Raw genomic sequence first — 22,370 nt, 5'->3', positions numbered from 1 at the left:
TACTTGCTGAAAATCATGTTTGATATGAAATATTAAAGAACAGCGTTCCAGTGTCCCCCGCGAAAAAAAAAAGTGCAGAAAACTTTAAATTCACTGAAATTTTCTAAGTCCAAGGGCCGTAACTTCCGTAAAAATCATTCAACTGTAACCAAAGTCGAACTTAATCTGTAACTTCTCGTAGTAAGACTTCATACTAAAGAAAAAATCAATTGGTAAAAAGCATTACAAAAAAAAGTGCAGAAAACTGTAAATTCACTGAAATTTTCAAGTCCAAGGGATATGAGATACAGCTAATTAACATTGGTGTCACTGTAAAATACTATATCATCAATGGGAACAATTTTCTGGTGTATATGTGTTATTTATGTTGTATTGTCAGTTTTCCTGGTCCAGTATCTGTCCCCAGATCATAAATATCTTGTTCACATTCATATCATGGTCACCTTGCTTTTACTTTTCAAAAAAAGAAAAACAAGATATGATTTATGAGATTTTTTTTATTTTCTTATGGTTTTCTTATTTGCCACCTGCCTATCAACAGCAGTAACATACATTATTCTATCAATGAATATTTTACATCTTCAATTTAATTCATACAAAATATACTTGCTTCAATTTCTATTGAGAGTCAATCTCAGAGTCACTACAAGCACTAAGGCAAAATTATATACAATTAAAAATTTGACATTCATTTTTACAGCAGATTCAAACAAAACATTATATAAATTGGTGATATAAACTTGAATCTATGTTAAAAATTGAAGTGTCACTAGTTATATTAGTTGAATAAATAATCACTAAGTTCCATAATATGTTACATTACCAAGGGGGGAAACTCTGACAGACTAGAGAGAAACACGATAACAAATATACTACATTGTGATTTTCTCAATAATTAAAATTTCACAATTTTTTTACTCAGTTGAACACTTTCTTTTGAAAGATACCAATATTGTTTCATAATATCTAATTTCTAATAAATTAGTTACTTTCAAGAATGAAAGTATACAGTTGAAAAATGTATCATTCAATAAATTAAGCATTCCTCTAGAACAACAAAGACTTGCACAAAATCTTGACATGATAACAGAATGTATCCTATAATTATTGTGAGCAAACAGAAAGGGAAATTATATACTTCATAATGAGATCATGAATACCTATCTACTTGAAAATAAAAATTGTGATTTTATAACTTAGAAATAAATAAATCATAAAATACAAGTTAAACTAAATAAAAGATTTTTGCAGGATTGTTAAAACATTTTCCCAATTCTATATCACTGGGCTTAGATTTAAGAAACCTTGTTAGTAGGAGATAAGGTCAGGTTAATATACTCCAAAACTAAGTACATTTTACAGAGAAAATGACTTGATACTGGACAGTCTAATGATGGATGTACTGTTATGCAAGAGGATAAAACTTCAACTAAATGGGAAAAACGAAAAATGAACGAAAATGAAGTCTGTATCACTCTTCTTACATATGAATGAATGAACACAAAAACCTTACTCTTTGAGTCAGAAAATCTATTCAGATAAAGAAAACTCTAAGATCTACAATTTCAAGACCAATAATAGAACTAACAGTAAAAAGAAAATTAAAAATTTTAAACAAAAATTTAAAACTGTAGAGCTCGTCTTAATTTTAAACAAGTCAAAGTCTAACTAGAAATAATACAAATGCACATAACCTACCTCTCTTATGAGAGTTGCCAGAAATCATTTAAGTATTGTAGAATTAGGAGTTTTCCTATTTAAATAGCATTCAAGAACAAACATTACTGAAGACAAAAATATGAATGACTTGGTCACCACATTAAGATACATTTATTCATTATAAAACAAGACATTGACTATTCATGGCACAGTAGCACTTCATTTAAATGGAATCATAAAGGTTGCAATTTGTTTTGAATAATATATTACAGCACCATTTCACAAAAATAAAATACAAATAAATAAGTTTTATAAATATTTTTGACTTTCATTATTATTGGCGGGAGTTCATTTGCAGCAGTAAATAAGTATATTTGATTTACAACAACAAAAAGCCAGATCTTATTTCTTCTAAGAATTGAATTATGGATCTGTAGCATCGTAGTTATTTCACTTCCACCGACATCTGTAATCCCAATTCATTTCAATCATGATCATACCAATCACAATTTAATCTCTGCTATCACCTTCTGGGGTTGGCAATAATGTTCAAGTTTTTGTTTTCTGCTTCCCACCAAATGGAAACCATCCTTTTCGTTTGGATTGCTTTTTACTATATGATCTAGGGAGTGTTGCGTGGGATGGGATTCCTCTTATAAACTCCTGTTTATACTGTAACTCTGATACAGTCCTTGAATTCTGCTTTTCTGAAAATTGAAATATTATAATATAAGATAATGACAGAAAAATAAAACCCAAAATTAATTAGGGCTTTTTTTACCAAGCCATTAATCGCAAATGTAAAATTTAATTTAATGTTACGCAATTTGACATGTTTGGATGATAATGAACACTAAACAAAGGTATCATAACATGATGTTTTACAGATGGCAATTTTTTAAACAGCTACAATAAATAATTCAAGATTGTACAAACAGTAGTTTTCATGTACATATTCACTGATATTAATTCTGGTCAGTTTTAGAAGACTGAAATCATTTAATGTAAATAAAACCATTTTATGGGTACCTTTTTTTCACATATTTCAAAGCCCAAATAATAGAAAGTATTACACCTTGAAGATTACAATGTTTCCAGTATTTTTCCACTATGTTTGTTTTACACCTCCCGGAAAGTATTTGTTTCTATTATGGTATGAGGAGTATATGTTAAATGATACCATACCTTGGGATGCTTTGATTCTATTTAGGATGGTTCTCTTCCAATGGTCTGGAATAAAATCTGAAAGAAGAAAAAATGATGGTACATTGGTAAACTAAATTCCAGAATTTTACTTCAATGATATTGAACAGAATCTAATGCTTTATCACATAAAATCCCTATTACATGATTCATATCCCATTTAACTACGACTAAGAAAAAGTTTCTTTGATGTGTAGCTTTATTTCAACACAAACCATTTTTGTTTTATTGCCTAAATAATTGAACAAGCTATTAATTTCTATAAAAAAAAATTAGAAAATTACAAACTATATTTTCTTAAAATACAATAAACTGCTGGCTTTATTTTCTTAAAATACGATAAAATTACTGACTATATTTTCTGAAAATACAATATTATCAGTATTTCACTCACTATTTTCTTGGTCCTCTCTAACTTTTTCTCTCTCCTTCTGGAATGCTTTCAACCATCTTTGTTTTTCAGCAGGAGTTTTAGCATACAGTAAATACCACTTGTCTTTATGAGTTTCATGGATCTTCCAGGCATTCTTTACAGTAACATTGTATTGCACATCTGAATTGGGAGACATATATTGCATAACAGTAATAAAAATGAGATGTTTCAAGATGCTGTAGTGTTTCAATTTGTTGATTGCATAATAACCCAAGAATTTTATCTTCTGATAATTTACATTTTTAATTTTAAATCAAAGATTTGTATCATATATATTATGTTCTGCCTTTTATCTTGAGGTACTAACTTTACATTTCTCAGTGTGTGAATTCCTTTCATCAAGACAAATGCTTGCACTGTTTCAATATGAATTCTTTACAATTGAGTCTTCAGGCCTGGATTTTATAAAACTTTCACAATATTCTTCTTAAGTATGTTTTTTTCCTATTACTCAATATTTAAATAGCAATATTTGATGGAAAGCCTGATTGCTTTGTCTTCTGGTTTATTATATCCCTTTATTTTTATCATGAGATAAAACACAACACATACCTTTCCCATCTTCTATATTAATAACATCACATTGGTCCATATCTAATCGGCCTTTATAACTAAAACCATTTCTCTTTAACAAATCCTAAAGACAAGAAACAAACTATTATTATATAGATAGCAGTGCTTTATCGAAAGTTTCCAGTGTAATAAATTTTGATAATTCACATTGTGAAATAAATTCGGTAATTTCACTCTGCCAAAACGTCACCAATCACAAAATTTAAAATTTATGTTGAAAATATCGATAAACTTTAAGAAAATCTATATGAAAAATAGGATAATCAATTGGTTATCGCGAATAACTAGAATATGATCACTCGTGCCAAGAACGCTTGGAGATTTAACTCGTTCGTGGACCAAGTTCCACACACTCATTAAATCTAGGCGTTCTTCAGCACTCAATATAATATCACTCTTTCCAATTAATTATCCTATTATTATTTTATGAACAAGCACACCAGGTAGTACCAATAAAACTTCATTTTAAACTATCAAATGTTTGAATACGAACTTTTGAAAATTAAATATGTTAGATTAAGAAATTACGTCTATGTAACACTATTTTGTTTCATATTAATGGTAAATGATTGTAATAATGCCTGTAAATTGAACACATTCTGACATACATGTATTGGCTTTTTTCTTGTAGTTTACACATTTTAACTGAGAGACCAGATTAAAGTCCTCATGTTTATGAGTTTTAAAACGTGTAGCTGTAAGGAGGGCATAGGATCTACTTTTGAAGATTTATTTTTTTTGAATATTTATTTTCCTGGGATACCAATCATCGTGGTTTTGTTGATTACAACAAATCACAAATTCAGAATCAAAACAAAATGCTAATTTTCATCGCAAATTTTTTTTAAAAATGTACTAAAGAAGAAAGTACTATTACATTGCATCTTGAAACATCTAATTAATACAGTCATTTTTGTTTACATTGAAACTTGTCTAAACCGAATTTCTTTTGGATTTTAAAATGAATTTGAATGAGACAGGTGCTTGTTTAACTAAGATTCAAAATACATTTAAACTGAAAAAGTTTGAAAAGTATGAAAAGACTTTAAAAAGTGTTAACTGGATTTCTTTAAGGTTCATTTTAGACAGGTTTCGCTGTATTAGTAGATAAATACAAACCTTTTTACAGTAAACAAGCTGATGATCAAATAAGTAAAACCATCGTTCTTGTGACCACCCAGCTGAGTTTATTTTGTTGATCTCTGATGAATAGATTAATTCTGAACTTTTCTCTAACAAATCTCTGCCCTAAATTAAAAAAAACAAACTCAGACATTAAATTCTGAAATGAACATTGTATTTAAAAAAGACATAATATATGTACTGACAAAGTGTTGTGTTATCTATCAAATGTTATATCTGAAAAATAAAAAAATAAAAAAAAAAATAAAATAAAAAAAAAAAACTTTTGTGTAATTTTGTTTTGTTTGAAGTCGGTGAAAAAGTTTGCTGAAATACAATTAAAAAAACAAAAAAAAACAGAAAAAAAACTTCCTGTTCATATTTTTTACCTTTTAAATTTAAACCGTAAAAAAAATACTTGTTATAGTGTGGCTTATATAATTATAATGTTAATATCATAACATTATTATTTGTAAAAACAAGACTATAAAATTAAAATGAATTACCTGCCAATCTTCCACAGTATGTTGCCACCTTGCTAATTTCTCAATACTTTCCATTTTACGTTTCCGCTCATTGATCAACGCGGCAATCTTTTTCATGGCGTCTAAAGCTTGTTGAACACTGTGGTAGTCTGGATGTGATGAAGGGGTATATTTGAGGAGCTCGGCTAGCTGAAGGGGATATTTACAAATCTTCTGGACGGGATTCAGGAGGAAACCTTCTAGTGGTATTTCTATCATCTCTTGTAACAATCTACATGCCTGTAAAAGGATGGTATAAAGGTAAGAAACAATAATTACACAATGTAATCATATTTACTTTTTGAAATCATTTTTATCTGTTTATATTATAAACCTAGGTAAGCTGAACACCTGTCTAAACTGGACAAATTATAAAATCCAAAACAGGTTCGGAATAGACAGGTTTCACTATACTTGCTGATTTGAAACATAAATCAAAATTCAAAAATTTTCTCAGTTTAATTTAACATCTCAACAAGAAGTTAAAATGCATATAATTTCTACTTTATGAACATTTACTTCAAAGAAATGTCTGTATTTCTGTTTCCTATACAAGTCTTTCAGCTCAGCTGATCCAGATGGGTGGTTATTACAGTAATCTGAATAGATTTCAAATTCTTTACTCTGAAAAATAAAATAATAAAAATAAAACACTAAAAGCAATGAGAATTGAAGTGTATTGGTACATATCTTGACTATTTAAATAAGATCAGCAATCTTCACTGCATACATCCCATTAATTCAACACTTCTCTTGATGACTAGTCTTGCATACAAACTTGTGTGCGATGACTATTTAATATTTACATTTTGACAAAATAAACATTATTTGGAAAATTGTATATGTTTTTTTTTTTCAATCTGAACATGTACTACTACAATATATTTATGTGCACTTTGTGGTTTAGTTTCCTTAACAATAGAATATGAAGATGACAAAGACCTTACTAGCATTCACATTCAATATTCATTTGGTGAATTCCCAATGTCTTCTTTATATCAATTAGTGTAGAAAAATGAAGGCATTATATGAAGATATTACTGCTTAATTACTTACATGTTTTAAGAAGCATTTTCCTAATTCACTCTGATGAGGTTGTTCCTTACAATAGGCACTTTCTAGTGTCTCTAAAAATTGTGTAGAAAATCTAAAAATTTCCTCAATATTTCCAAATATCACAGAAATTTTTTCCTCTGTAAACATATCCACTCGTTTCCTAGCATGTCGTATATAACCCTGAAAAATACAGAAAAATTAATATGGTAACTTGTTAAGTAAAAGCAAAAAGTGTTGTAGTGTTCCCTACAGATTGTTTTGGGAGGGAGCACCTGCTCTTTTTGATAGATTTTATAAACACTCTGACCCTTTTTAAGGGTTTTACAAGCACCCTACTTGGTAGTCAATTTTCCCTTAATAGATTTAATGCTTGTGTGATAGGCCAAATTTGCTCTTTTTACCTAGAATACCTTGCCCTTTACAAAAACTTCAGGGAACATTCAGACCATGATTAAAATGATTATAAATGATTAAACTGATAAAATCAGTAATGTCAAAGTCATTACAAGTAAATGTAATGAGGGGATAGAATGAGCCAAAGGATTAAATACAATTTTACCTATAGAATGAGTGCAACCTAAATGTTGACCTGACAAAATTAGAATGCATCAATATTTTTAACCCTGAGTCATTCTGTCATGAGCAAAATTTAGCTTATCCCTATCACTTATTATGTTATTTCATCCCATTAGCTTCATACAAAGCGCATTCTAAATATAAAATGCGTGGAAATTTTTCTTTTACTGTGCCCATGTGTTTTTAAGGACCATTTTCTAACAGAACTCATTATAACTGAGTTTCTCTGGCACTGATGACTACAGTGAGTTTTGCTGCAGATTTCAGCAACAGCAAAACTTGACTAAGAAGCCAGTCTAATCAAAAAGAAATCATGTTCATGGTATTTATGTAATTTTTCCCTAGTGGCAAATTCTACATTATTTTAGTTTATAGAATTTCTTACAAAATTTTCTACATGTGAATTTCACAAAATATTTTTTTCCATGGGTAAGAGGAATGGTATTCTCTAATTTCCAGCTTTCTACTCTATCACTTGAGCAGTGTTTCATGTTGTAATGTCTTACCTCTACAACATCTTTCATGTGTTTGACATAGTCCTGTTCAGCTTGTAAGATTTCTTTGATGACATTTGTACGACCTTGGTCAGGGTTGATCATACTGATTCTTCTTGGACTAGAACTTTCAGGTATTTCAGCAAATCTGCTTATTAGATCTTCATCAAAGTGTTCCTGATTTACCCTCAACTGCAAAAAAAGGAAAAAAAAATACCTAATTAAATTTCATTGGTTTAGGTTTATCAGTTTAAACAATTTTACAAAATATTTTCATAGATTACTGGGTATATAACTGAAAAAAAAAGCTTTTTCTTTAATAAAAAGGTACACATTATGCAAAGTTTACAACACTTAAATTGATCAGGATCACATTGAATAAATAACAAGTTTGGAAAGTCATGACATTATATAATGGAATTTTTACCAAAAAGGAAGGAACCTTACCCTGACAAAAGTAGCAGGCAGCCATCCTTCTTGATGATCATCTAAAGCACCATACCACCAATCTTTGTCATTCATATCAATAACCTCAATCAAATCACCGGCACGGAATCGTAACTCTTCTGGATCCATAGTTATGTGGTCCCACAATGCCTCAGCATAAGTTCTATTCTCACTCTCTGGCATCTACAAATTAACATCAACTTAAAGTTAATTCAGCCAACCAAAAAAAAAAAAAACTCAAGTCAGGGCAACTGAAGCACCTTTCTCATTCTTCAGTATCAAAACCTCAAGGTAACACTCTTGCAATGAGAACTTATCCATTCCATGAATAACAGGTGTTTGTTTCTTCAGTCGTTGCATTGAAGGCAATATGCATTTTCTTATCATGTAAGCAGTAAGTGGTTCTGCTCATCAGATCCAGATATTGAATTTTTCACATAACCTTGAACCCAACCGTTATATAAGTCAAATCTTAATAAAGCTACCAATATAATAAGTAAACTTCAGACCAGTATCTTCAATCACATTGGACATACTTTATACTCAAGCTAAGGTTACCAGCATGGTTTGTCACAAAGTATTATATATAGTATATGTAGACAATGGTCACTATAAAGTCAATTAAACACATGGTAAATTTGCACTTACTGAATAAAAAAAAACAAAACCTCATAGTCACACTTCTTCTTATCTAAATAAACCACATTAAAAGATCGAACCTCTGACTTATCATTAATGTACTTGCACAAGGGGAAACTACAATGACTAGCTTCAATTTTCTACTAAGTACATGTATAGAAGGAACGAGGATAAATAACCACAACAGTCCAAAGTCCAATCTCCTCAGCAAGAAAACAAATATTAAGTGAATAATACAACACTTAAAGTCACACTTCCTTTTCGTGTGTGTTCATGTTATATTACTGGCTCTAGGCCCACTTCATTATTTCAACAACAAAAGGTTATCTATAAGTAGGTTAATTGATTGACGGACTATGGTTTAACATCATACGGCAGATATTACCTGCATTTCTGGACAAGAACGATTGACCAATTGAACAGACCATACTTTGTACTAGGCCAACAAGCTGAGCTGGCTAGACCTTTATAGTGCTAGCAGACAGAAGCAACAGCCCACAGGTAGACATGCCAACCCACTCTGACTACAAGCTAACCAGCCATTACTGTATCCCTTAAGTAATGCATGTGTGGCTGAGAAACAGTGAGTACCAATGTCAGTCATTGGTGTGCCTTGGCAGGGGAACCCACAACCTCTGGCACTCGAGCTGAGCACACTACTCCAAGACCACTGACATAGCACCTATAAGCTGAGTAACACAAAAAGGTAATACAGACCTTCTAACTAACCCTAGCAAGCTCTAGCTGACAAGAAGGTAATACAGACCTTTTAACTAACCCTAGCAAACTATAGCTGACAAAAACAATTGTACAGACCTTCTAACTAATCCTAGCAAACTCTAGCTGACAAGAAGGTAATACAGACTTTCTAACTAATCCTAGCAAGCTCTAGCTGACAAAAACAATTATACAGACCTTCTAACTAATCCTAGCAAACTCTAGCTGACAAGAAGGTAATACAGACTTTCTAACTAACCCTAGCAAGCTCTAGCTGACAAGAAGGTAATACAGACATTCTAACTAACCCTAGCAAACTCTAGCTGACAAAAACAATTATGGAAAAAATCGAGATCTACCTTTATATCAAAAATTTGTCAACATTTTTAACAGTTTTTGATGTAAATACATGTACAAATACAGGTGTAAACAAAATAGGAGATCCATGCATACTAGTTATCATTTTGTAGTCAAACAAGAGAAAAATTCCACAATTAGGGACTTGTTGTGGAAGAAAATAACCCTGAAAACATGTTTAACATAAACAAAAATATCAGCAGAAGAAAAGTTACCTTTTTTCTGGATGTATATCTTGGATGCCCAAATTTTGGATAAATATCCTTTAATTTATAAAATCCAAACATTTTAATAGAGAATCAGAAAACTAAGTCCTTAATTATGAGCTATGCACCACATTACTGCATTGCCAAAAGAAAAGGCAATTCCTTCTGAAACATTGATTCTGTTTATCTACCACACCTTAAAGACGTGAATACTACAATACAAATCAGCAGTCATCGACCTATGTTACATACAGACTGCAAGCACTCAACAATACTTAAAAAATAAGGTGTCAAATTCCCCAAACAGTATGATTCCGAACAGCTGTCAATCTTCGGCAATGACACAAGCGCTTGAAAGGAACCTCCCAAATTTTCTATCATGATGAAAGCAATTTGTACATAAAGTTAAACGTGCAATTAGGCATAGATTATTATATATTTTCGAACTGAAAAATGCAGGAAACACTTGCATACTTCAAACACCTGAACTATTTATAAAACAGATATAAAGTAGTTAAGTTAAAGATTTAACTTGTTTTACCATCAAGAGTTTGATGGTTCTTCATCTTTAAACCAGAAATGAATACTGTATTTATACAGTTAACCAATATTCTTTTCATAAAAATTATAACATTTCTCATAAGTCATTTATTTGTCTTTAAAAAAAACTTTAAAATGAACTTTAATCCAAATCATCATGATATTTGGTTTGTTTTTAATTAATTAGCTTCTTGTGGATTAATTAGCTTCTAGTGGATTAATTAGCTCCTAGTGGATTAAGAGTATTGACTTACAACTCAGATGTGAACCGGAAGAGGGAGTATAAAATGCATGCATTATAATTATGTGTATGGTACCAAGACATCTTGGAATGCAAATGAAAATGCTCCTTCTTGTTTTGCGCTCTTGTAAAAAGTTTATGTTTCCTTTTTTTGTTAGACATGTGGAATTTTTCATAAACTTGTGGTTAAGTCCAGTGTTAGACATTTAGTGTGCTAACAGTGTATGTCAGTCTGTAATCCCAAATGAGAATGCCTTAGGTATGTTTTCTTAGTAATGCACAGTTTAAATTACATCTTAGAACATTCTGAAATATTTTTAAAGTTGACTTGCACGTGAAGCTGCATCTGCACAGCTAAATTTGAAGATTGAGAAGAGGAAGACAATGTTTACACCCAGATGAGGATTTCTCAAGTACCAGAACTATTGATCCATCTATCAGTTAATAGATCACTTTTAGGATTTTATCTGTTTTGAAAGTGTGCCAGCAGAAAATTTAAATATGTTACTATTTCTGAATTCTAAATGCACCTGTTAATGGATTTGTTATCTTTTTAACTGGAAACATTTATAACAAAATTCATTCACAAATTCAAATATCTTTGCTTTTTTTTTTTTTTTTTTTTATAATTGACTAACTTTAAGTAAACTATTCCACCACTGTTTACATGAAGTTTGTACATGCAGTGGTTGGGATTAGATTTTTGAGGATAGACATTTGTAATGATCTTCAGATTCTTAAACATTTTTGGTAAAAACATTTTGTTTGATGAAGAGGACAGGCAGAGAAATAAGGACTAAACTTACATGTAGCTCCATTAATTCATTAACTTAAGTACCAGTCCACATAAAATTCAGACACTGCTAATGGTAAAGTAATTCACGGTGTAGAAAAACCCACCAAACAAACTTTTTCAGTCTATATATGCTATATTTTCAAAACAACATAATTATTTCTGTATACAGACCTGCACTTTTGAGAAAATCATTCATTTATCTCCCACTAAAACCAACCAAATTAAACAAAATCAAGAATGATAACTCTTGCAAAATGCCAATTTCATGTACAATCTATATAAATTTTATCTCAAAAGCGCAACAACCAAATGAAAAACTGAGACTTGTTATGTGATCAGCAACTGTTTCTGAACAAGAAATAAAACTGATATCAGTGGGTTTTTGACATGCATGAATCACCTCCTGCCTGCTTTTTAGAAGACTTCTACTTAAAAACATAATTACATTCTGACCACATATCAACCAAAATAAACCATTGGTACGTTTCAGCTAAACAGGAGTGATGCTAAACCATCAGTCTGTTTTTAATAAAGTTTGGAAGGAAAATTGCATTAGAAGACAATATTTTGTAAATAGTAAGTCACTCCTTCTCAAAGTGCAACATAACATGATGTTTCAAGCTAGAGGCAGCTGTCTAGTTATTACATAACAGTTTGTTACATGTTTACTGTTACTTTAATGAAGATTTCAGACTTTGAATGTAATTGCTGTCTTGTTCATGCTGAGGAAATACTTCACTGAGAAACATCTAAACTCAGATCTGCATGATATACATGCTAACTTATTCTTTCATTTCATAAAGTCATACAGACAACTATTTTAATTAATTTAACATATTGTCAAAGAATGGAGTATTTTTTGTTTACTTTCATGTGAAAAACAGAAAAGAGGAGGCATAAATAAAGTTTAAAGAATCTTACTGAATATAAAGTGTTACTGTTTGTACCAATATATGTTCAAGAGCTCAGATGAGAGAGTCATAAAATTGATAAAGCTGGTTTTAGCAAAAACGGTAAACAAATTCTGCCCATTTAGTCTTAAACTAGTTCAGCATGATTTCCTAAGAAGTAACTAAAATATGCACAATGCACAACATAAAAAAAACAAACCTCTGATAGGACAGACTGACAGACACTATATTCAACCAAACAGAGTAAGAAATGGTTATCCACATATTTTTCATGAAAAGGTTCATAACATGGTATGAAAAGGATACCTAAACTTTTTACAAGATTGAAAAACAGGATGGAACATTTGCATTTTCAATTTTTTTCACTGAGTAAATTGATTTACTTACTTTCTGTAATGCCACTAAAATGTATGGTAGCTAATAACATCACATATAATGAACACCTACCTCATCTAAGGTTGACAACTGTGCTCTGGAAGTTCTTGCACTGAGACTTTTTTCCGTCAAACTAATCTGATCAACAGATATATCTGACCCATCATCTGAGCTACTGTCGTCATCAAAGTTTCTGAGGTAAATGTCATGAAGGTTACTGGAAGCTGTGAAGAAGGAAAAAAAACAGTCACAACAAGAATGTTATGGTCCCCAAGGTGACAAAACTTCTATAAAATCCTAGAGTTGAAAAAGACTGCTATTTATCCCAATTCAAACAACAGAACTGAAAGCAGAGACAATGCTTTGACAATGGCAGAGAAATAAGTGCCAGATGAAAATTGAGTCATACAACCCTAATCAAAGATGTGACAGTTCCGGGAGAGAGTTTCCTTGTTATGACATGCTTTGTGAATCTTAAATTGACAGACCTTGAAAAAAGTACTACTATATTAATGCATTTTATATGTATAAATGTATTGTTTTTCTTAAAGATAATGGTCACAAATAGGTAATAAAACATTGAATTATTAAATTTTGTTAAGTCATTGTAAACAAAATGTGTTATACCAACAAGGGATAATAATTAAAATTGACCCTAAATAATTACTGTACCTATAACACTATGAAGTTTCCTTCTTCTGTGGAGTTTATCTAGACTTTCCGGCATACTATGTGATCTGACCAAGGAGGAACGTTTTGATTGTTTCGGAGGTGGTACTCGGGTTGACAGTCTGGTCTTAATTGGATGTGGTGTGGACATCTGAAAAGTAAAAAAAATAACTGATATGTACAGCATACTGAGCTTATAACCATACCTTTATAAAGGTAATTACATGTTATCACGATGAAAAGATTTCCTTGGCACTATCAATTGTCATTAGCAACCTCAGGAACACTGCTTACTGAAATGACATAGCTACTAGGCTGTCAACCTTCCAAGTGGCCAATGCATGAAATTTTGTTAAATTTTGAAAGATAAAAGGAAAAAGCAGCCAGATTGGCTTCAAAATGTGTGAGTCCCACATAAACTCAACAAGACTTGACCAAACAGGTCAGTTGCTTAAAAACTTCTCTTTCCTGTAAAACTGGTTTCAAAGAAAAAATTTTTGTGCCATTACTAAATACACAGTCTAGTTATTTACCACAACAATCCAGCAGTTATCATTCAAATTACTGAGAGTAACTGAATGCATCATTTTCCTCATTTCATCAACATAACCAACTGTATCATCTTCATAATCAAGTAATTTTCTTCTTTTACAAGTTTCTATGTTTCTGGCTGACCCAGAATATTTTCTTTTCCTTGTTATATAAGGAGTACAGATGACCATCATGGGCACTGAACTTAAATTCTTCTGTAATTTCATCTTGCTTAAGTACTTTCAATCATAGCCAACTACTTCAAAAGGTGCTATCTGATTGATAATATCAATTCAACTTGTGCAAGAATCATTCATATACCAATTCAACATCCAATAAACTATAGATGAATCATTTCCAACAACTGTACTTTCTTTTAAAATAATTTACAACTATGTAAACATATTTATACAAGTAAACAATATTACTCCAGACAGACAAACATATCTCTCTGTCTTAATTAGCAATTAGTCACTCTAATCAATTAACTGTAATTTAATTGACACCTTGTAAATATCATTCTGACTGTGATGATTATTGCATTATAAAATTGTTTATAGGAATTCTGATGAATAATAATTATTATAAAATTGTTTTAATGTTTGAAGTACAATAAGAAGGACCATGACTGTACCGTTATCAAATAATATATAAACATGGCAATCATCAGAATACTTCCTGATAGGTATGTTACCAATACATGAAAAGGAAAGTACTTCAAATATTGAGAGAAAAGTATAATGATGTCGGATAAGTGGACAGGCACCTACATGTACATATATCAGAAAATCCCCCCCACCCCCCACCCCCCCACCCCACCAAAAAATCAACAAATAAACATATTAACTTTATTATGAAAAAAAAAAAACCTTCATCAATTATTTTTAATTCAGGTAAGTGTGACCTTAGAGTAAAAGACTTAAATCAATGTAGGTTTCAAGATTATTTAATTCATTGAAAAAAAAATTCAAATGACTCATAGGAAGATTTAAATTCCTTCAAAAAACGATGTCTATACTGGAAAGTCACAGTCATAAGTAGAAAGACAAAAATAAACTATTTTGTAACCTTGATAAAACTGTGAGATTCTTTGCCCACATGCAATAAATTTGTTTTCATTTTTTTTCTCTGAATCCTGCACAACCATATCTGAATTGTGGGATCATACGTTTTTCTCTCAAGAAATTGCCTTATTAAACACTGCACCCTGGATTAATGTATGTGTCCTTTTTGAAAGATTCCTACTCATTACAAAACACTGGACAAACCAGATCACAAATGTTTTTTTCAACATCCATCCTACATTGGTGTAAACCACAAATTTAGGCCAAGAAGAAAATATGTCTGTTTAAGGTTACATTGGATGAAAAAAAAACAGGTGAGGTAGGTAGATTAAATCATTTATTTAATCAATTATATATACAATTATTGGAGGCTTTATTGACTTGAGTAGTGCTCAGCTAAAAATAATAGTTATGCAGCTTTTCATAAAAAAAAAAATACAAATAAAAAATTGCTAAAGTAGGTAGAAAAAATATGGTAGGTAGAGTAACTTTAAAAAAACAAGTTTTTTTTCTCTGGACTTATGACATCTTAGACAATCATAAAAAGAGGAATTATCAGATATTTCTGTGACACAATCATTGTTTAAAATTATCACATAGATTTGTTGATCTTATTACATTAATAGCCTAAAGATATAACGATAATGCCTGTTTGTTTATAGATAAATCAAAAAGTAAATATTGAGAATAAATCATTGTGATTGCCCTTAGATATTTTGTAACATGGTCAATGTGCACATATTTTATTTTGATTTGACAGTGCAGTCACTTCCAGTAAATAAAAAACATTTGTACCTTTTGTCAAAGAGCAATATTAATACAATATAGTTCAATTGATAACTGCATTAAATTGAGGAAAAAAATATAAAATTTGTCAGGTTCCCATACTTCTCTATTTTGCATATCAAAAACACATTTATAATTCACTTAGAATTTGATTTGTTTCCTAACAACAATTAATCATAAAACACTTACAATGAAAAAAATACTTCGAATAAATTTTACAATCTTTTTTCTCTCAAATAAACAGTTATTTATGTGGAATATTATACAAATGAAATGAAAAACCTTTTACCAAAAAAACAGATGCTGAATTTGAAAAAAAATGTAACAAATATAGATTTATCAATGAACCAATAAGAACCGTTGAATTCAAAAATGACCAATTGATGTAATATCCAAAGCCCACCTGTACATCTGAGAACTGCAGCAGATGTTGTACCTTTGTTATGAGGACATATTAATCAGGTAAAAATACAGGTGAGAAGGTTCATCTGGTCAGGGTATTGTCAAATGCATAATGCCATTGAAGGAACAAAGCAGTTAAAAACCTTTGACATATTTATAATGTGAGACTGTGACACAGTATGAAACATATCAAATTTAAAAACTGAAAAAAAGGCAAAAGACCAAACACAAAATAAACATTACACACGCATTTTCGTAAAAAATTTACTTTTACTGAAACATAAATGGAAATGCCAAATAGAATACCTCTTTAGGGAAAATAATCCCCAAAAGTCAACAATTGACATGAAAATGAAAGCATCAAAAGTGAAACCCCAATCAATCACATACCAATCTATAGCGGTTTTCCTTATTTTTCAGACTAGTTCGAAGTTGAACAGGTTCCATGAATTCATCCTCAACGAGTTCCGTGAGATTTTTACTTTTCCTAACTGCAATATTTTTGTTTTCGTCATACAAAACACTGTTATCCATTGTTAAAGAATTTATCAGAGTAGGAAATTCCTTCATATTTTTCTAAAAATAAATCCTAGATAATTCAATGGCATTATAATCCCCACATATGATAACAGATTAGTTGTTACATCTATCTTTATCTGATAGCCTTGTAGGAAGTCTAAGTTACTGTTTTCAGTAGAGATGATTCACTGTCCAGTGGGGGAGGTCAGGTCAACACTAAAAAGGCTCACACTTATTTTTTATCCTGTTTACACTGAAAATTTATTTTGACAAGTTTTGATCTGTTATTGCATTTAGATCAGATTAAGTTTTGCCAGAGGCCCGACTTAGGTCACTGAACAAGTCATTGAAATGTTGTCACAACAATACCCTTGTACCCCTAAATCTTTATAAACAGACTAGTCCACTTTGTACTAACTGTATTCACACTAAACAAATTTTAAACAAAACAAAATCACTTCTTTTTGAAGTATCCCATTAAATCCTTTCATAACAGTAGTGGGTACAGTGTGCATAATTTATGTGTTTGAAACATATATTTTGCTTTAAATAGCTCATTAAGCAATTTTTAAAGGTGTAATTCTGAACTGATATTTTATTGATTTTACACTGGAAAGCCCGCTGCATCCAAAATCAAAATTGAATATATTGTATTTCATCATATAAATACCATTACACCAGTTTATGTAACTATTGAAGTAATATTTCAGAAGTAGAACAAAAATTTAAACTGAAACTTTTCACAGCCATGTAGATCCCCTCTTTTTCTAGAACCCATCTCAAACCCCCTTCTCAAAACAGCTGAAACTGCATCTGTACGGCAACATAAAATATTACCAAATAGAGCGAAAACAAAATGTTCAAAGACAATATAATCAGAAACACAGTAATCCTAATCTGGAATGTATAAGTGTCCCTTGTCCTAATTAAATTAATTAACCAGTAATATTTTATTCTTTCTTGTTGGACTTATCTAACATAATTAGACCAAAGCTGTGAAATTTAATCTTGTTAATCAAATAGTTTATACTTAATTACACGTACATGTAATACAGGAAAAATATGTGATGAAATTAACACTTTAACCTTAATGGCTCTTAAGAATTTGAATTACATGCAAGTCTAATGCACTATTTTTAAAATAGAACTTGGAAAACGGAGAGGCGAACATTACTAGAACATTATAAATATCTTTCTTGCCAACTGCTTTGAACAACACCTATACAAGTTCATATGCAAAGAAAGGGACATTTGAAAGTGTGATTAACATTCCATAATTACACAAATACTTTCTATCCTCAATGTGTAGACAATAAGCTTTGTATCTAACATGGTTTTGGCTTTAAGAAAGCTAATCTGAACCCCGTGAAGCAGATCTATACTGATGTGACACTGATGTTCAGATATCAGTTGAAATAAAAACTATGCTTTGAGAATGACAAATGTTACATCTGTAAGATCAGGAAAGTTCTCACAAAGATCAACCCATTTAGACCAATAATTCTGACTGAAACCCAACTTGATGCTAGATTGTCACTTTCTTTCCTTACTTGATGCTAAATTGTCACTTTCTTTCCTTATGGTTGTGTTTTGGCACAAAAGAATTCAATAGATACTTTATTTATTCTATTAACAGCTTTGTAGTATATGACAATATGAGATATATACTTATTTTACACATAGAAACAATCAAAGGATGTATATTAAAGAGTAAAAATACATTTTAATTACAGAATATGTGGTTATAAATAAGTCTTACCCTTCGTTTGGTTGCTTTCTGGTCACAGGGATCATGTTTACGGAGTGAGTCCAAACTTTGTAATGAACTATACATCAACTGCAGACTTCCCTGACTCCCAAAAGGCTTCATATCAGAGTTTAGTGAACTTCCTCCTACAAAACACAAAAATATGGAAAACATAAAGAAATATTTTCCTGGTAACAAATATGTGCTTTGCTAAATGAAAGAATATGAAAAATTTTCATGTGGGAGAGAAAGTGTTAAAAAAAAAAAACAACATATTTTCATTTTAATTTGTTTGTGCAAGTTACCATAGCAAATATATTACACATAAGATATTTTAAGACTTCAGTCTTATTAGTGGTTGAAATGTTAACGAGAAAAAGATCCTTTTTAGAATTTTCTATTGTTTGCCAAAGTTATATAATCTTCTTAGTGGTCTTTGATCAACTATGTTGGCATAATTAGATGAAAATAGGAACAAAAATACCACTTAAGCAAAAATTATCAGCACACCCAATAACAGTAAAGAAAACGAAATATTAACAAAGTCCCTCATAGCATATACAACTACACACAAACTTTTGGAGAATTAATAAAAATACAAACATGTACAAAAAGTATATGACTAAAAATTTCCTCAAATCATCCAACTATGACTAAGCAGATATTCATAGATAGTCTTAGATACAGCTGATATACAAGAGGACTATGTAACATTCTCACATTAAGCAGATATTCATAGATAGTCTTAGATACAGCTGATATACAAGAGGACTATGTAACATTCTCACATTAAGCAGATATTCATAGATAGTCTTAGATACAGCTGATATACAAGAGGACTATGTAACGTTCTCACATTAAGCAGATATTCATAGATAGTCTTAGATACAGCTGATATACAAGAGGACTATGTAACGTTCTCATATTAAGCAGATATTCATAGATAGTCTTAGATACAGCTGATATACAAGAGGACTATGTAACGTTCTCACATTAAGCAGATATTCATAGATAGTCTTAGATACAGCTGATATACAAGAGGACTATGTAACATTCTCATATTAAGCAGATATTCATAGATAGTCTTAGATACAGCTGATATACAAGAGGACTATGTAACGTTCTCACATTAAGCAGATATTCATAGATAGTCTTAGATACAGCTGATATACAAGAGGACTATGTAACGTTCTCACATTAAGCAGATATTCATAGATAGTCTTAGATACAGCTGATATACAAGAGGACTATGTAACGCTCTCACATTAATAGAACAATCATTGCAGCAAATAGCATGAATCCATCAAATTTATTTTGTACAGGAATTTTCCACCACATAATACACTATAAAATCCGACAATAAAGGCGTAATGAAGATACAACAGTATTTCCATACATTGTACACAACAAACAAAGATGTACCGGTAAGTATTCTCCACAAATATTCATCTAAAAAACTTATCTAGTTTCTTCACCATAGAAAACGTGTACATGTTACTACTTATACTACATGTAGGTGTGAATGAGATATCATATTGATACTTTAATGGACAAATTAAATTTGGTTCACAGTGGGGTTGATAATCTTCCAATTATATGACAAGAACACAGCCAAAATCTTTACCTAATACCATTCTCATAAATACCTTTACATAATCTCATAAATGCCATTGGGAGAAAAACCATCATAATTTAGATACAATATGGGATTATATATTGGTCTGTCTACTAAGATTGCTATACTTTTTGTTCTCACAGGATTTCAAGGACAACAGCTGATAGATATAAACAGTCAAAAAGTTTGAAGTTTGACGTTTTGAGTTATAAATCTTATGGTCTATCGTAAATGTACCTGTAGATACATTTGATGATATAAATCTGATGTCTCTAAAAAGGTAGATGGACTGAACCATAACAGTTCTTAACTGTTAAAAATCTAGCTTTTATGCAGTTAAAAATATTGATTATACATGAACCAATACTTCATCTTGAATATCTCCCTGATTATAATCATCTCGTTTTATTTAGAAGGTTTAAATAGTTGCAACCAACACAGAGAATCTACTAACAATTCCTAGTGTTCCCTGAAGGTTTTGAAAAGAGCACGGTAATCCTGGTCAAAAAGGGTTCATCATACTAGAGGAAAATTTGACTGCACATCCCAAGAATTGTCATCTTTTGAAAGAAAATGGACAGATAGGGCTAATAAATTGCATAAAAAGGGGAGGACACCTGTCCCCTCCCAAAACCATCTTTAGAAATCACAACATCCTATTAAAAACCAGTCAACTACACCATATCTGCAGTAAGGATGGAGAAAATTTTCTTGATTTAATTTGTCAAAATTAAGAATACTTTGCAAGAGCATGCTGGTATAACATTACTATCACATATCTGATAAGAACCCTTGAAGGAAGTCTGCTTTAAAGAATCAAATATCCATATTTACATACATGTATATGATAAGCTTCTGAGTGTGACACAATGGCAGATGTCTAACACATTGAAATTTCTTATATATCAAATTATGACTCTAGTTTGACCTAACTATTTACATAAACATGTGAACATAGAAGTATAGTATCTAGTCTACACTACCACATTTTGTACTGTATCTTACCAACTAAACAATCTATAGCAACCAGTAAACAAAGTCTGCTGCTTCAAAACTAAAGATTTGGAAGTTATACAAAAAACACCAATAAATTCATATTATATATTAAACTCTTTTCTATCTTACAAAAAAATTTCAAAATATACCCAATTCCATAATACCTTGTCTAAACCAGCCCCTTCAGGACAGTAGAGTTTGTTTGGTTTAGACAAGTATTTGGTTTACCCAGGTTCAAGCTGATATAAAGAGTGTCTGGATTCACTATATTCACACAAAATTACAATATTATGAATTTATTTTCATAAACAGTATGAAATCCTTGTAGCAGCCCTTTAAAATGTTTTCTCAAGATACTTATCACTTTAAAGTTCCTATATCCCACAGTTTTTATGTACTTCTGCAGAAGATAGGCATCAAGACTAAATATTACTTTATCCCCAGTATATTAACAGGCTTTACCTCACCACGATGTGCTAACTTTCATACCTTTGTATTTGTTATGTATATACAATACAAATCATTTTATAACACTCCATAACCACAAACTATATTCCCTATATCATAATATGTCTACATGTTATCCAATATACTACATTACTGGTAATCCACGAGAAACTGAACTTTAGAATAGGTTCAAAGTACACATAACTAAAATGGATTTATGCTGATGCTAATATAATAACTTAAAGTTAACACTAAGGAGATTTTTATCCATCCAAAGCACAGCAAGGGTTACATTAAGCTTGTTTATAAAAACATAGTGATGATGTGTTTGAAAGATGTTTATCTAAAAGACAGAAAAATCACAAAAACAATGGATACACATCTCACACTCATTTCATATTAATAACACATTTCATTTATATTTGTTTAAGTGCACAATATAAAATTTTAGTATAAATTGAACTCCAGAACACAATATTAACTTGTTTTCCATTATATGATTCCTTCCCTTTGAACCAGATTTGTGTTCCATTATTGCTTCATACCCAGTGGTTCATCAACAGAACTAGATGAACAGGAAGTAGAATTAGAGAAAGTTGGTTCATACCAGTAAATGGAAAACAAGCTAAGACCAGAACTGAATAGATATGAATGATTAACTCACTGATAACATTCTTAAAACAATACTAATATTATGTCTTTAACACTAATTATAAACTTGTATA

General features: G+C 30.8%; 1 protein-coding gene across 2 annotated transcripts in view; it reads right to left on the bottom strand.

Annotated features, from left to right (window-relative positions):
* Positions 1 to 479: 479 nt before the first annotated feature.
* LOC148625475 (uncharacterized) overlaps positions 480 to 22,370 on the bottom strand; it is an 83,869-nt gene continuing 61,978 nt past the window's right edge. For both annotated transcript variants that reach the window (XM_088569048.1, XM_088569049.1), the window contains 13 exons: positions 18,600 to 18,733; positions 13,542 to 13,689; positions 12,942 to 13,093; positions 8,088 to 8,270; positions 7,653 to 7,832; positions 6,571 to 6,750; positions 6,034 to 6,138; positions 5,497 to 5,754; positions 4,988 to 5,116; positions 3,848 to 3,932; positions 3,257 to 3,415; positions 2,845 to 2,901; positions 480 to 2,366 (listed from right to left, as the gene is read on the bottom strand). In XM_088569048.1, coding sequence (XP_088425174.1) covers positions 2,209 to 2,366; positions 2,845 to 2,901; positions 3,257 to 3,415; positions 3,848 to 3,932; positions 4,988 to 5,116; positions 5,497 to 5,754; positions 6,034 to 6,138; positions 6,571 to 6,750; positions 7,653 to 7,832; positions 8,088 to 8,270; positions 12,942 to 13,093; positions 13,542 to 13,689; positions 18,600 to 18,733 — 1,928 coding nt within the window. In that variant the 3' untranslated portion in view covers positions 480 to 2,208. The remainder of the gene's footprint in view (positions 2,367 to 2,844; positions 2,902 to 3,256; positions 3,416 to 3,847; positions 3,933 to 4,987; positions 5,117 to 5,496; positions 5,755 to 6,033; positions 6,139 to 6,570; positions 6,751 to 7,652; positions 7,833 to 8,087; positions 8,271 to 12,941; positions 13,094 to 13,541; positions 13,690 to 18,599; positions 18,734 to 22,370) is intronic.

Source organism: Perna viridis, chromosome 2 (assembly GCF_037379345.1).
Source record: "Perna viridis isolate PV_CMFRI_1.1 ecotype Kerala chromosome 2, ASM3737934v1, whole genome shotgun sequence".
NCBI classification, from domain to species: domain Eukaryota; kingdom Metazoa; phylum Mollusca; class Bivalvia; order Mytilida; family Mytilidae; genus Perna; species Perna viridis.
This window is presented reverse-complemented; position numbering and strand designations above follow the sequence as displayed.